Source organism: Pseudorasbora parva, chromosome 9, assembly GCF_024679245.1.
Source record: "Pseudorasbora parva isolate DD20220531a chromosome 9, ASM2467924v1, whole genome shotgun sequence".
NCBI classification, from domain to species: Eukaryota; Metazoa; Chordata; class Actinopteri; order Cypriniformes; family Gobionidae; genus Pseudorasbora; species Pseudorasbora parva.
In genome coordinates this window covers 46,009,847-46,025,987 of record NC_090180.1, presented here as the reverse complement: position 1 = coordinate 46,025,987, position 16,141 = coordinate 46,009,847, and the positions used below count along the sequence as shown (strand labels likewise).

Below are 16,141 nucleotides of genomic sequence, written 5' to 3'. Positions count from 1 at the left end.
AGTTGATAACTTGGATCATAATTTTAGTGTGTGTGTGTGTGGGGGGGGTCTCTTCTGGCCTATTATTAAACAGTGTAACGAATTATTATTCTGGCAACCTTACAGATCCGAAATCATATTAGATCGGAATATTCAAAATTTCTGGCTATCACGCAAGAGACGGGTTTATTTAGGATGGCACATCGATTACACTAGAGTATAAATACTTGAAAGATCGAAGTTATTGCGCCAGATGTGATAGATGTGATCAGTCACTACACAATTTTCAATTGGAGACCTGAATTTTTTTTACAGTGTAGAGATGACATAACATGACATGACACCTTAAAGAAATAACTTAAAACACACATTTGATTGCATAGAAACACCCTAACAACCACCTAGTGATGATGGCCACCACTTGGAACACATTACCAACCATGCTGACCATGGCAACCACCTATAAACAACTTGGAACATTCTAGCAACCATGTAGAACACTGTAGCGACTGCATAGCAATGCCCTAGCAACCACCTAACAATATTGTCACAACCACATAGCAACAATTTAAAGGTGAAGAACAAGTTTATGGACCCACACACTCAAACCTAAATTCCACTTGCACGTGTAGCGAGTGACAGAAAGCTGGACACTGTAATCCACGGCAGGAGGGTCAGAGGTGAGTCACCTGTCTGTAGGTGAGTGTGTGAGACAGGATTACACACACATGATCCAGCAGCGTGGAGAGGGAACGACACTCTGTGTTACAGGAGCGAGTGGACCATGTCTGTCAAGACTCATACAGGAGAACGATGGAAGACTCTAGTTCATTGAGATGAACTTTAATGAATAATACTACTCTGCTTGGATAAGGCTGATATGATAAATAATATCAGGATCTCATGGACTTTTGGCAACCTGGAACTGTAAATGGACAGATCTGGATAAACTAACTGCAGACGCATTCGGACACTACTGGACATATCTGAGACTGTGAGGAGAAAACAGAAGACGTAGAGGATGTTTTTAAATAAGAAGATCAGTGAAAATGGGAGAGCAAAGATGATGTGTGAGTTTGAAAGCTCAATTTTGAACCCAGAATGGTTTTATTTGTGTTTTTAGGATGAAGAGGAATATGCTCTGAGGTTGCTCTTCCATAGCTCAGGAAACTTTAAGGCGTTCTCAGATGTCCTCCTTTAGGTTCCTTAGCATAAAAAGACATGGAAAAGACAGTTTAGATCTATATAAATATATATAGCATATCAGATCATTTGGACTTGGAAGAATTTGATGATAAATGTTTGAGGTAATACTAAGAGGCTCTCCAAATCTGGATGTTTTTCTCTCCTAGGCACAACATTTATGAGATTAAATGGAGACGTTTCTGAAGTCCCCTTTATTTCAGGAGTTTCTTTTGAGAAAAAGATGCCAGAAGAGATCTTAAAAATGCTCAAACGTTTCTTAGTTCTCCAAAGAACTGATGCCTACTGACTTATCTATCTTTTTATTTCTCATGTGCAGTTTTAGGAGAAACATTTGAGACAAAGTTGATACTTTAAGTCCTATCCTGCTGAAAAAAGCAGATGATGTGTGAGTTTGAAAGCTCAATTTTGAACCCAGAATGGTTTTATTTGAGTTTTTAGGATGAAGAGGAATATGCTCTGAGGTTGCTCTTTCATAGCTCAGAAAACTTTATGGCGTTCTCAGATGTCCTCTCATAGGTTCCTTAGTATAAAAAGACATGCAAAAGACATTTTAGATCTATATAAATGTGTATAGCATAACTAACTTTAAGAAAAATGTTTGAGTTCATATTGAGATATCCACATAGGCAAGAAATTCTCACATTATGTGGATATTTTCAACAATTATGAGATTGAATGGAGACGTTTGCTGTCTCCTTCAAATCAGGAAAAAGATCTCAAACTGTCTCAATACGAACTCAAGTGTTTCTTATAGCTCTCGCAAGAACTGTATGTCAAATTGTTTGAGTCTGTTATTATTTTTCATAAGGAATGTTATGGAAAGCATCAGTTGATGCTTAAATGAAATAAATGAGAACTGAACGTCTCCTTTAATATTATGGCAATTCTGAGCACATTTTAAGATCTCTTCTGAAACACTAAAGGAGACATGTGAAACTTGAAGAAACTGAAGAAAAAGGTGACATTGCTTTCTATGAGAAACATGTGAGGTATTAAAGAGATATGCTTCTCCCAACAGGGCAGGTGGCCAAGCAGACGATGCCGTCTCACCATAAAGAGCTCGTGCCTCAGCTGGCCTGGATGGATCTCGGACAAATAACGGGAGAGAAGAAGACAAGAGGTAAAGCGGCCGTGAGTCCAGAGGTCAGTGCGAAGCAGACGCCCTTCGAGAGAGCCGTCTATGACCTCGGACACATGGAGAAGCTTGTCGATGACCTAACCTTCGGCAGACGGATCGGCTTCTACGAGCTGCGCGGGGAAATAGGCAGTGGAAACTTCTCCCAGGTCAAACTTGGCATTCACTACCTGACCAAAGGTGAGACACTTTCTGAGAGTCACGGCTCTAAATGTCACTGCATTCGATGCAAAACACCTAACCTTGCTTTAAAGCGCGTCTCGTGCTGTGGATAATGAATGAACATGTGTTCATCACGTCTGCTGCTGTAAATCTGGGGGGAGTCAAATCTAGGTTAATCCGGAAGATTATAATTAATCTCTTTCAGGATGTTCATTTCTATAAACCCCCCCCCCCCCCCCCCCCCTACCTGACTACCTGAAAAAAAGAGTATCTGATTTTAAGTATTTTACTCATTCTGAATGCACTAGTTCTCGACACCTAAGAGACATGCCAGTGAAAATAAGAAACATAAGAAATCATGTTTAATATCTAAAAGCAAAAACTGAAAACCTCAATATTGCACAAAATCAAGGTCGACACAAACTCTTCTTAAATGTCTACAGACTCTCAAGACTCAATTAAGATCAAGTGCACAAAAAGACCATAGGTAAACCAATATCCCTCAAAAAGGTCTTGTCAATATAGCGGATAAAATAATAATAATGTTAAATAAAATGAAATGGTCAAAGTCTTGACTAAAGTCTACTTGCAGTGGATGTGCTGGTTTCGGCTGTAGTCATGACCTTATCTCTTAAATCAAACCCTTGTGATTCATCAACTACCTGCCACTTGCATTCACGAAAAGTAGCCTTGTGGACAAGTTTGGCTGAGTAAAGGCAAAACGCACACGGTATAGTACCTTAGATGGCGATATCGCTTCATCGCATGCAAAACTGCTAAAGAACAAGTTAGATGCTGTGCAAAATGTAATGTGCAACTGCTTTACACATCACAAATGTATTGGAGTAAAAAATAAATTTATTTGACTAAAAATAGAGAGAAAAAGTTTTAGATGTTTATGTCATTGACATGATGGTCCTTTTTTTGTTCCCAGATCTACTCATTTGTTTAAAAGGCTCCTTCTGAGAACCAGGAGAATTTTTTTTGTGTGTGAATTTAGTGTTTTTTTCATATTACATTGTTAAGCTAATAAGAAAAAATTGAAAATATAAAATTTTATTTAAATGTTATTTTATTCAAATGTTATGCTATGTCCTCTGTAGACACCAGGAATAAAAATAAAAATACATGAATAGACAAAATCAATAAATTTTTAGGTTTCAGAATAACTCTCAACTATGTTATGAAATACAATTCGCAGAATGATTATGCTTTGTGCAATATGTCTGTCAAATGGCCGTAAGCAGGTTTTCCCATTATTAATGTATCTATTGCATATTATTGTGTTCTTTAGGGAACATGTAATGAAAAAAAAGAAATGTAATAATGAGAGTAGTAATTGGCAAGAGTTTAATAACAGTATCTAATAATTCATAGTAATATTGAAATATAATTTCTTTCCCTATTCGGGAAAGATTATTTGTTAAAAAAAAGTAATGGTGTCCACATATATGAAATCAATGCCCTGTTTCGTAACAAAAAGTCATATTTTGATTTGAAACCCCATTACATTTTCCTGAGATGTTGATTTATGAAAATTTTAGTGGTAATGTCAAAATATTATATTTCCAAAATATTTATATTATATTTGTGATTGTGAAACATCCAAACATGTGGTGTCTCTGAAAAGCCCTGAATGTGCTCTTTACAGGACAACCAAACTTAAACTGTAACTCTTGTTATTAGCGACACCTGTTGTTAGTTAAGTGAACTGCAGCCAGCAACTTACAAGAGAGACTGATGGTCTTTTTCGTTCTTTAGAAGTAACAAGTTGTAAATACCTTTTCTGTGATATATGAACATCCAGACCTCAAACACACTGCTGATTGATGTTTATGAATATGTAAATATGTGCTGCGCCTGCGCGCTTTCCTCTCAATAACTATATAAACACAGCAAAAATGACAGTGGTGAAAATCAGCGGTTAATAAATCATCTGATCATAGCGATGTGGATTTGATTACACCAGCTCTGTGATTCACCGGCATCATGTCGACAGATGAGGTCATTAAAACCACACTGAATGTATGATTGTAAAGTATCTGTAGATCTGGCTGTGTGAGACAATCCCTTTTCTTAGCTTGATATATTGAGAATGATATTACTGTTCAGAATGGTTTTTTTTTTTTGCATTATCCTGAATATTGTATTAATTTTATGTGTCATTGATGAATGGAAGAAAGGCTCTCGAGAGCGCGCTTAAAGGGTAAGTTCCCCCAAAAATGAAAATTCTCTCATTAATTACTCCCCCTCATGTCGTTGGACACCCGTGAGACCTTCGTTCATCTTCAGAACACAAATGAAGATATTTTTGTTGAAAGCTGAGAAAGGCTTCAGAAAGGCCTCCATTGGCATTCAGTCCATTCCCACTGACCCATAAAGGCACTAAAGACGACATTACAAAGCCCATCTCACTACAGTGGCTGGACAATCATTTTACAATGCAACGAGAATAGTTATTGTGTGCACAAAAATCAAAATAACGACTTTATCCACCAAGTTATTGGCGTGAACTCGACGCATGCGCGAGAATGTTTCTCGCAAATGTTTCTTGCGTGAGTCACGTCAGAGACCTACACTGAAGACCAGGCCCGTGTTAAGCCTTTGCGGGGCCCTTGCCCCCCACCTCCCCATCCCCTGAACCTGATAGCTTTACAAGTTCATATCAATATTAATTTACAAAGCATGACAAACAATACAGATTATTGTCAGCATTACAATACACCCTTTAAATGTCACGTTTAAACAACGTTTTATTCAAATAATCACTTTATATTTACTTTATATTTATTATATATTACATTGCTCATGCAAGTGGCAAAATATTTACCTAATTAAAATCAAAAACGTTTTACATTAAATCTTACAATAGACAAAAAATCATTTTATCATTTTTAAATCTTTTAAGAAATCCTGCAGGTCATAAAGAACTTTATTTCACCACCTTCAAGAAAGGACGAGAGCTCTCCATTATGTCTCCCTATTTACCTAAATGTGTCTGTTTTCTTGCTTTATTCGAGGCAAAAAGTTATTTAAACAGATTAAACAGACTTTAAATTACATGAATCTGTGGTGAAATAACCAGATTTTCACTTCAATGCATTTATTTTAATGCGAACGTTCTATCACTTTAATTCAGCGCGTCCAGCACAAAATAGACTCGGTGTAGAAACGATCGACGCGCTGCTGCAGAGCGGTGCGCTCCTGGAAAGCACTGCCGGCTCGCATCCGTGTGTAGTGAGAAAGCTGAAATCCGTTAATTCCGTGGTAATGGTCTTTCTTTTAGGTTGGCAGTTGAAACCCCGGTAGATTCACCCCTGCCACTGTCATATTTTCTTACATTTTCGTTGGACATGTTGAGGTGACGATGTACTGGGTGTCCGCTGTGACTCGATTCGGGTGTGTGACAAAGAAGCTCAACGTAGCCTACGCATAATTACCTCCATCCAAAAAAAACAAAACAAGATAACGCAAAAGAGATTTGTCTTGGGGGGCCCCCTGGTGTTCGGGGCCTTGGGCTGCAGCCCATGTTGCCCATTAGGATAACGCGGCCCTGCTGAAGACAATTATTTTGTCATTATTTTTATTTTTTTTGCACACAAAAACTATTTTCGTTGCATTGTAAAATGATTGTACAGCCACTGTAGTGAGATGGACTTTGTAATGTCGTCTTTAGTGCCTTTATGGGTCTTGTGAGTGGGTCAGTGGGAATGGACTGAATGCCAATGGAGGCCTTTCTGAAGCCTTTCTCAGCTTTCAACAAATATATCCTCATTTGTGTTCTGAAGATGAGCGAAGGTCTCACAGGTGTCCAACGACATGAGGGGGAGTAATTAATGAGAGAATTTTCATTTTTGGGGGAACTAACCCTTTAAGCGTCAAATTCGTTTGATTTTTCTGCTGAAACCGGCCGAGTCCATCAGAATTTACAATTCCAGGAAAGTCTAGTTTTTTTTTAATTTTCCTTACAAACTGTTCACACATTGCCAATAAAGGTGGTTAATACATGAAAATTCTTAAATATAGCCCATTAAAAAAATTAATTACAAACACGTCTTCTGTGATGAACACGTTTCACAAACAGGTTTAAAGCGTCTTATTTAAAAATATATACTAAATGTATTAACCTACTTTTTTGTAGTGCTAGAAGTAAATTTAAACTGAAAACAAGTCAAAATGTGTTTTTTATTTAATTGAATTTTGATGAATATTACATGGTAACCTTGCTTATTTATTATTTTTTAAGTTACTGATTGAAAAACTAATGTTGATTAAAAAACGGACGAAACATGCTTCACCACGCATATTTGGTTGGCATAGGCTATGCAAAACAATTTTTTGTTGCTTAATTAAAATCATTGCATAATTGACGAACTGCATAATTAACTAAACAGTTATTGAATGGAACTGAATCAACACTGACCTGACTTCAGCTGAACAATGACACTTGTCATCATTTTTCTATTTTTCCCTGTAAAGCTGCTCTGAAACCATCTGCATTGTATAATGCGCTATATAAATAACGGTGACTTGATGTGATCATGTGACATTAGCGAGGCATTTTCTCCCCATTCTCTCTTTTATTCCTCTCTCTCTCAGAAAGGGTTGCTGTTAAGATCCTGGATAAGCTGCGTTTGGACAAGCGCTCACAGAGGTTGTTCTCGTCTGAGATACTCAGCATGGAGAGACTGTCCCACCCCAACATCGTGCGCCTGTATGAGGTGGTGGAGACGTTTCGCCGGCTTCACCTGGTGATGGAGTACGCCCCTGGAGGAGAGCTGTTCTCCAGGATCGCCACCAGAGGACGCCTGTCTAATCTGGAGACTAAACTGGTCTTCTCTCAGATCCTGTCTGCTGTCAAACACATGGTGAGAGGACATGGTGGGGTCCATCAAATGTTTGGTTATTAGCCATATTCTTCAAAATATCTTAATTTGTGTTCAGCATAAGAAATAAATTCATACAGGGTTGGTACAATTTGAGGGTGAATAAATTAATTATCTTTTTTTGGGTGAACTATCCCTTTAAAGGACAACTCCGGTGAGAAATGAACCTAGGGGTAATTAACAGATGGTTACCGAGTAGATCGTTCTCTGGGATGCGTTTTCATGAAAATCGAATGTAAAGAGTTTTATCTTTTAAAAAAAACAGATTAGTTTATAACGCTAGTCTATGGGGCAACGGGTAGACACGGTGGTAAAATTAAATCGCTAGTTAATACCACTAACAAGGCTCAAAATATTCTCACACTAACACGGTAGCATAATGAGGGTCCCTACATGCAAACCGAAGCATTGAGAACGTTGTAAGTGTATTAAAAGTTTAAAAAGAAGATACTTTATAAACATAGTACATTACGCGTTCACGGACAGGCGCCATCTTGGAAAACTCGTCACTGTTCTAAGTGATGAACTGTGACTGTGAATCTCATCATGTTGTTTCCGGAAGAAAACACTGAACACAACAGAGAAAATAAATAAATAAAAATAAAAATGTCCATGTTATTACATTTCCCAAACTTAATTCCTATCGACCAGCTCACTTAGAACAGCGCTCGTGGCTCGACGAGTCGAGACTGTTTTCTCCAAGATGGCGCCTGTCCTGTCCATGAACGCGTAACGCACTGTCTTTATAAAGTGTCTTCTTATTAAACTGTTTGTACTCTTACAAAGTTCTCAATGCTTCGGTTTGCATGTAGGGACCCTCATTATGCCACCGTGTTAGTGTGAGGCTATTTTGAGCCTTGTTAGTGGTATTAACTAGCGATTTAATTTCGCTACCCTGTGCCCCATAGACTAGCGTTATAAGCTAATCTGTTTTTAGAGATAAAACTCTTTACATTCGATTTCCATGAAAACGCATCCCAGAGAACGATCTACTCGGTAACCATCTGTTAATTACCCCTAGGTTCATTTCTCACCGGAGTTGTCCTTTAAAGAGGCTAAAGTTGATTTTTTTACAGCCACTGTCTGTATACTACTGTGCAGCCCTACAGACAAGCAGCAATGGAAGCTTGTTTCTACCATGGAAGAAAAACTTTTAAAAGATAATTACGACTTTTAATCTCACAATTCAGACTTTATACCTCCCAATTCTTACTATGTATCTCAAAATTGCAAGATATAAACTCACAATTCTGAGTTATAAAGTCAAATTTGCGCAATATAAGCTCTTAATTTTGAGAAATAAATTCAGAATTATACATTCTTTCCTCGCAATTAAGTTTAATTGCAGTAAGTTTATATCTGGTCATTTTGATTTTGCCCCCCACCCCACCCCACCCCCCACAATTCTGACTTTTCTTGCAATTGAGAGTTTATATCCTGCAATTTTACTTCATAACTTGGAATTGTGAGTTTATATCTTACATTTGTGAGAGAGAGAAAAATCTAAATTGAGAGATATAAACTTGCAACTGCAAGAAAAAAATCTGCATTGCAAGAAAAAACATCAGAATTGCAAGATATCAACTCAAAAGTACGAGAGTTTATATCTTGCATTTCTGAATATATTACTCTAAATTGGGAGTTTGTATCACAGAACTGACATCTTTTCTTAGAATTACGAGATATAAACTCACAATTGCATCTTATAAAGTCCAATTCTGAAGAAAAAAGTTTTTTACTCACTTTATATGATTTTATATCTTGCTATTCTGACTTTATTTCTATAACACGCAATTGTGAATTCAGGCTATATCACAATTATGACTTCATAACTCGAAATTGCAAATTGCAAGAGAGAAAAAAACTTTTTTGTGAGATAAAGTCACAATTACATAAAGGGTTACTTCAGCGATTTAGCATATGGCTTTATATCAGTAGAAATTGTATATTCGAATGATCGTGCTCCCCCCATTTCCCCTGAGACGAGAGATTTATGTATTTTATTTCTGGGAAAAATCCTCAGATGACGCAAATATCGTCATTCTGCGTCATCGGAGGATTTTTTGGCCAGAGGCTAAAGACTACAGCCAGTAGAGGAGCTATTTCTGCATGTTTTCAACCGGTCCATGAGGGGTGGGATCGCGCTGATCAAATGTAAAAGTAGTCTATAAGAAAACTGCATAACTAATCCAGCAGTATCTTTCTATATATTTTATCTTTAGCATGACAACAACATCATCCACCGTGATCTGAAGGCTGAAAATGTCTTCTACACCACCACATACTGCATCAAGGTGGGCGACTTCGGTTTCAGCGCTGAATGCAAACCCACCGATATTCTCACCACCTTCTGCGGCTCTCCACCCTACGCGGCCCCTGAACTCTTTCGGGACAAGGGTTACATCGGACCGCTGGTGGATATTTGGGCTCTGGGCATCCTGCTGTACTTCATGGTGACGGCCACGTTCCCCTTCAACGGCTCCAGCCTGAGAAGACTGCGCTTCTGTATCCTCAGGGGTTCCTACGCCATTCCCGATTACGTCCCTGACGTCTGCCAGTATGTTATCAAGGGCGCGCTGAGGCTCGTTCCCGCCGACCGAATTTCCCTTTCGCAGATTATGTCCAGCGATTGGCTGAGGGGGATCGAGTACCCGCGGCCGTACCCGCCGGCCCTGCCCACACCTGCGCACCTGGCCGACCCGTCACGGACGCTTTCCAGCGATGAGCGCTCGGTCAAGCTCGCGCTCGAGGAGATGGGCATCACCGAAACTCACCTGAGGAACAATGTGGGGTTGGACTGCCGTAGCCCACTGACAGGGATTTACCGGATACTTCTGCACCGGAACCAGAAGAGCAGATCCGGAGAATCCTCGGGAGTCACGGCGCTCTGTCCCTCAGACACTCGCCTCGGCCGGAGATGCTGGTCTCACCCTCCGACCATCCACAGGAAAGAAGAGCATTCGGCATTCTGTGCCATCCTGTAGACAACATAAACACACAACCCGATCACATGTGAATGCATATAAATAGTATGAGTGTGCAATGTTGTGGAAAATATACGCCAAAACTCATTATGACTGCATCCGAAACAACATAAACACATAAACATGTGAATGCGTACACTGTAAAAAAATATTTTCAAAATATGTTTTTTAAAAATTACGTTTTTGTCTTATTTAAAAAAAAAAAAAAAAAAAAAAATGTTTTTTTTTTTTTGTTAGTACTTTTTAAAATTGTATAGTAGTTGTTATATTGTTAAGTAAAATGTAACTTTTTAACCTCTTTTAGGATGACATCTGTCTAGGGATTGCAGATGGACAGAAATGTTTATTAATATGCACTGTCCCTGTAAATAAATAAATAAATAAATAAATAAATGAATAAAAAAGTTACCAGGTTGCCTTAGAATTTTGAGTTTATTGAAATAAAAAATTTGAGTTAATACAATGAACACTTTTGAGAATCGATAACCTTTATTAAAATTTCCGATAACCTTTATCCCTATTCAAATATTTATAAAAGATTGTGTAAGCAAATTGGGTAATTGTGTGTGTTTTATTTCTGATGACGCAGTGAAACATGCCAAACAGTGCTATTTTCATGATTTATCAATTTTTTTATGTGGTTCAGATACAATAATATTTTGAGTTTCTATTTATTAAATACATTTCCTTCATTGTATCAACTAACATTTTTAATTTCAATAAACTCAAAATTTTAAGGCAACCAGGTTACTTACTTTTTTAAGTTAAGCCAATAATATTTTTTTACAGTGTATAAATGGTAAGAGTGTGCAATGTCGTGGAATGTATAGCCCAAAACTCATTTTGGTGTGCATATGCTTTGCTGTTTTTCACGTTGTTACGTTCCCATTTTTAGATTTCTAGGGGAGAAAGGGAAGTAACGTTTTTAAAGAATATTTAATAGAAACAAAGAAGGTTTAAATGTTCTCAGTCCCAGCACTCACTACACAATATAAGATTTAAATAGATTTATTTACAATAAATGAGTGAAAACATAAATACAGTGCCAAAGGAACAAACAAAACACAATCCAACATAACAAGGGAAACATGTTCAAGAGCGGGTGCAGCCAAAACAAAGAAACAAAAGATTACTAACTAGTGGTATAGGATCTAAGTAACCTGCACAAAATAAATACAAATAAACAACAACACGCTTACCTTACTTCACTACTAACAAAAACAGGAGAGAATGAGAACAAAAGAAAAATGGCCCCCGTCTCCCTACTGCTTCAACATAGCAGGCAACGAAACTTAAAAGCTGGGCACACAGCCACAACACATTTAAGTTTGGTTTTAAGTTTAAGCTTAACACATAAAAGCTGCACACTACAGCAATGACACCAATTTAAGCTTAAAACACAACAAGAGCAACACTCTGGGACTGGCAACATCGGAACCCTCTCATGCTCCTGGGAGAAGGAATCTCTCTCTGGACCTCTCTCCTGTTCTGCTTAAATACTGGCTCCTCCTGACAATGATGAGCAGCTGGTAGATCCAATCACCTAGATTAGGACAGGGAGGAGCACAGGAAATAGGGCAGAACACATCACAAAAAACTACAATTGCCAGCAGGCTGTTGGGTCCATTGGCAAGAACACAGTACATCAACAAATGACACAAACACCATAATTATAAAACATACACATACGTCCTGGGACGTAACACACGTGCATATGATACGCACTTTATGGCGTGTATACGGCTGCGTCCGAAACCTGGAAAATGCTGCCTTCGGAGGACACATGTCAAGGCAAGAAGGCATCAAGCCACGTCCGAATATAATGTTTGCTTCACTTCCTGTCTCCTGAGATACCTTCAGCTTGTAAGGACGCTGAGGCGGCGTTAGAATCCATATGCAGTGTTTATTTACAGGCTAGAGCAAACAATTCCAAATCGACAGGCAATGGACATAAACGTGAGGCAGGCAGAGGTTCAAACACAATAAGGCAGTCCAATCCAAGCAACTATACAAAGGGAAGTCCAAAAGGCAGAAACAGAATAAACAGGCAATGGTCAATAACAAGATAGCAAAACAATATAGAAGGAAACGCTCGGTAAGGCAGGTTAACTGGCAATACTTCGCACAGGAATGATGGCAGGGCCATGCTTAAATGTCCACCAAACAGGAAGTAACCAATGAAGCAGAGGGAGCGGCACAAAGTCAGTACTCGGGAGAGGGCTCCCTCTGCTGGCGTGGCGTTACAGAATCCCCCCCCCCTAGGAGCGACTCCTGGCGCTCTACGAGGACGTCCCCGTGGTCGCGGTGCTGGACGGTCGGGTCTGGCTCGGTGAAATTCTTTGATTAGCGATGGATCCAGGATGTCGGGAGCGGCTACCCATGATCTCTCCTCAGGTCCGTATCCCTCCCAATCCACCAAGTATTGGAGCTGACCCCCTCTCCGTCTAGAGTCCAACAACTCCTTTACCGCATACGCCGGAGTTCCATCAATGTCCAGCGGTGGAGGTGGCTCCCAGTTCTCGACGTTGGGGTCAGCATCCGGGTGGACCGGTTTGAGGAGGGAAACATGGAAGGATGGAGAGACACGATAGTTAGCAGGAAGCTCCAACTGATAAGTGACCTCATTTATCTGTCTCAAGATTTTAAATGGGCCTACATACCTTGGGCTCAGCTTCCTGCTGGGCAGTCGTAACTTGAGGTCCCGTGTGGATAGCCAGACCCGTTGTCCAGGTTGGTAGGGAGGATGTGGGCGTCGCCGTCTATTGGCCTGGATTTCCTGGTTCCTGACCGCTCTTTGCAGACGCACATGAGCACTGTCCCACACCCTCTCACTACGTTGAATCCAGTCATCCACTGCTGGTACTAGAGATGGTTCACCTGACCACGGGAACATGGGGGGTTGGTATCCTAGCACGCATTGAAAAGGAGTGAGTCCTGTAGATGAATGCCTGAGTTTTGCGCATACTCTGTCCATGGTAAAAACTCGGACCAACGATGCTGTTCACGACCACAGTACGACCTGAGATATCTGCCAATTTCTTGGTTCAGTCTTTCAACTTGTCCATTAGATTGAGGGTGGTAACCTGAAGTCAAACTAACATTGATGTCCAGTTGTTTACAGAAGGCCTTCCATACCTGTGATGTGAACTGTGTCCCTCTGTCAGACACGATATCTTCAGGTATACCATAGACTCGAAAGACATGATGAAACATTGCTTGGGCTGTTTCCATGGCTGTGGGGAGACCTTTCAATGGGATGAGCCGGCAGGCTTTAGAGAACCGGTCAATAATTACCAGGATGGTTGTGAATCCATTCGATAGGGGAAGATCAGTGACAAAGTCTATTGAAAGGTGTGACCAAGGCCTTTGAGGTATAGGCAGGGGCTGTAACAAACCAGACGGCAGTTCCTTGGGGGTTTTAGATTGTGCGCAGACTGAACAGGATTTGACGTAATTAGCTACGTCCTTGACCATGGACGGCCACCAAAATGAGTTCTGTGTGAGGTGAAGGGTTCTCGAAATACCTGGATGCCCAGAGCAAAGTGATGTGTGGACCCATTGCATGACTTGAATTCGGAGATTTGATGGAACATAGTGCTTGTTTGGCGGGCAACCTGGTGGTATGTGCTCGTTCTGTTGTTCTCGCTGAATGTTTTCCATCAAATCCCATGTAACTGGTGCAATGATGATAGATGGTGGGAGGACTGATCCTGGTCTGAATTCTGCTTGTGGGTGATCATGCCTTCTGGATAATGCATCTGCCTTGCTGTTCTTGCTACCCGGACGGTAGGTTACGGTGAACTGGAACCTTGTGAAGAAGAGTGACCAGCGTGCTTGGCGGGGATTTAGTCTTTTTGCACTTTTGATATACTCTAGGTTCTTGTGATCCGTAATGACCTGGAAGGGGTGAATGGAACCCTCCAGCCAATGTCTCCATTCTTCAATGGCCGCTTTCATGGCTAGAAGCTCCTTGTTGCCGACATCATAATTGCACTCTGCATCGGTGAGCTTCCTAGAAAAATATGCACAGGGAAACAGCTTGCCTGGTTGTCCATGGCGTTGCGAGAGCACTGCACCTATCCCACAGTCAGAAGCATCTACTTCCACAATGAATGGTAGGTTAGGGTCTGGATGTTTCAGGATGGGTGCTGTAGTGAAGCTGTTCTTTAGATTAATGAATGCTTGAGAGGCTTGATCAGTCCATTTTAGTCTTGATGGTTTACCTTTGAGCAATGATGTCAGTGGTGCGGCCGTCGTGCTGTAATTGCGGATGAAACGTCTGTAAAAGTTGGCAAAACCCAGGAAGCGTTGAAGTTCCTTAACTGTGTTGGGTTGTGGCCATTCCATAACCGCTGTGATCTTGGAGTTATCCATTTCCACACCTTGATAGCTGATGTTGTATCCTAGGAATGAGGTACGTTGTACATGAAATTCACATTTCTCGGCTTTTACGTAGAGTTGGTTTTCTAGTAGTCTGGTGAGTACCATTCTGACATGACGCTTGTGCTCCTCCTCTGACTTGGAGTAAATCAGGATGTCATCAATGTAAGCGACTACGTACTTGTTCAGGATGTCTCTGAAGATTTCATTGATAAACGACTGGAAGACGGCAGGTGCATTGGACAGCCCATACGGCATGACCTGGTACTCATAGTGCCCCCTAGTGGTCAGGAAGGCAGTTTTCCACTCGTCACCTTCTTTAATTCTGATGAGGTTATAAGCACTTCTGAGATCTAACTTGGTGTAAATCTTGGCCTCTCGGAGCTGTTCAAGTGCTGCAGGTACTAACGGTAGTGGATAACGGAATTTAACTGTGATTTGATTCAACCCTCTGTAATCAATACATGGACGAAGCCCTCCATCTTTTTTCTCCACGAAGAAGAAACCGGCCGCTGCTGGTGATGTAGATGGACGAATGAACCCTGAACTTAGGGCTTCTTCGATGTACTCTTCCATAGCTCGGCTCTCAGGACGTGAAAGAGGATAAATCTTACTTTTGGGGGGCATGGCGTTTGGTAAGAGGTCGATGGTACAATCCCCAGGACGATGAGGTGGTAGCAGCGTGGCTTTGGCTTTACTGAAGACCTCCTGTAGTTCCTGGTAGCATAACGGAATGGCGACTGGTTTTGACTCAGGGCTTTCTATACTGGTGGTTAGACATGGTTTGGTAATGCTGTGGTTTAGACAGTGAGAAAAACAGAACTGTGACCATTGCGTGATCTCACCATGAAGCCAAGAGATGACTGGGTCGTGAACAGATAGCCAGGGGTATCCGAGGATGATTTCATGACGTGGAGAGTTTATTACGTAGAATGTGATGGTTTCCTGATGAAACAGCCCTACTTGAAGTTGCATGGGCAGAGTTTGTTGGCTGATACCGTCTCCGATGGGTTTGTTGTTGACGGCATTAACCATGATCGGAGGATTGCAGGGTTGCGTGGGGATATTGAATGTTGTGATGAGGTCTTGATGAATCAAATTTAATGCCGAACCGGAGTCAATCAGCGCTGCGAATTCAAAAGAGTCATTTTCAGTAGAAATCTTTACTGTGGTAGTGGGAGACTTGATATTAGTCAGTGAAAGACTGTCAACACTCACCCGGCTGTTTGTAATGGTGTTCCTCCGGGCTTTGAGTGGGCAAACAGAATTGCGATGGCCTGCCTCTCCACAGTAGAAACACAGGTTGTGGACTAGCCGTCGTGATTTCTCTTCATCAGATAGCCTGGTGACTCCTAGTTGCATGGGTTCAGGACTGGCATGGTCATTAGATTGGTTGGAGCTGGAAATCT

At 40.7% G+C, this 16,141-nt stretch overlaps 2 protein-coding genes across 2 annotated transcripts; one reads left to right on the top strand and one right to left on the bottom strand.

Annotated features, from left to right (window-relative positions):
* The first annotated feature begins 762 nt into the window (after positions 1–762).
* Positions 763–10,463, top strand: LOC137089772 (serine/threonine-protein kinase NIM1). Its single transcript, XM_067453343.1, has 4 exons — positions 763–1,049; positions 2,204–2,500; positions 7,082–7,350; positions 9,591–10,463. The coding sequence occupies exons 1-4, from the start codon at positions 1,001–1,003 to the stop codon at positions 10,350–10,352; spliced, it is 1,377 nt and encodes a 458-aa protein (XP_067309444.1). The 5' UTR covers positions 763–1,000; the 3' UTR covers positions 10,353–10,463.
* A 1,772-nt stretch (positions 10,464–12,235) lies between these two features.
* Positions 12,236–13,295, bottom strand: LOC137089288 (uncharacterized). The gene has a single exon (XM_067452831.1). It carries the CDS (start codon positions 13,243–13,245, stop codon positions 12,358–12,360), a length of 888 nt encoding a protein of 295 aa, XP_067308932.1. The 5' UTR covers positions 13,246–13,295; the 3' UTR covers positions 12,236–12,357.
* Between the last annotated feature and the right edge of the window lie 2,846 nt (positions 13,296–16,141).

What these genes read in the sequence shown, in the direction of transcription:
- LOC137089772 (XM_067453343.1), top strand. Translation starts at nt 1,001, where the DNA reads ATGTTTTTAAATAAGAAGATCAGTGAAAATGGGAGAGCAAAGATGATG. An exon ending in TGGGAGAGCAAAGATGATGT is followed by an intron (nt 1,050 to 2,203) that starts GTGAGTTTGAAA and finishes TTCTCCCAACAG; the next exon opens with GGCAGGTGGCCAAGCAGACG. An exon ending in CATTCACTACCTGACCAAAG is followed by an intron (nt 2,501 to 7,081) that starts GTGAGACACTTT and finishes TCTCTCTCTCAG; the next exon opens with AAAGGGTTGCTGTTAAGATC.
- LOC137089288 (XM_067452831.1), bottom strand. Translation starts at nt 13,245, where the DNA reads ATGTTCCCGTGGTCAGGTGAACCATCTCTAGTACCAGCAGTGGATGAC.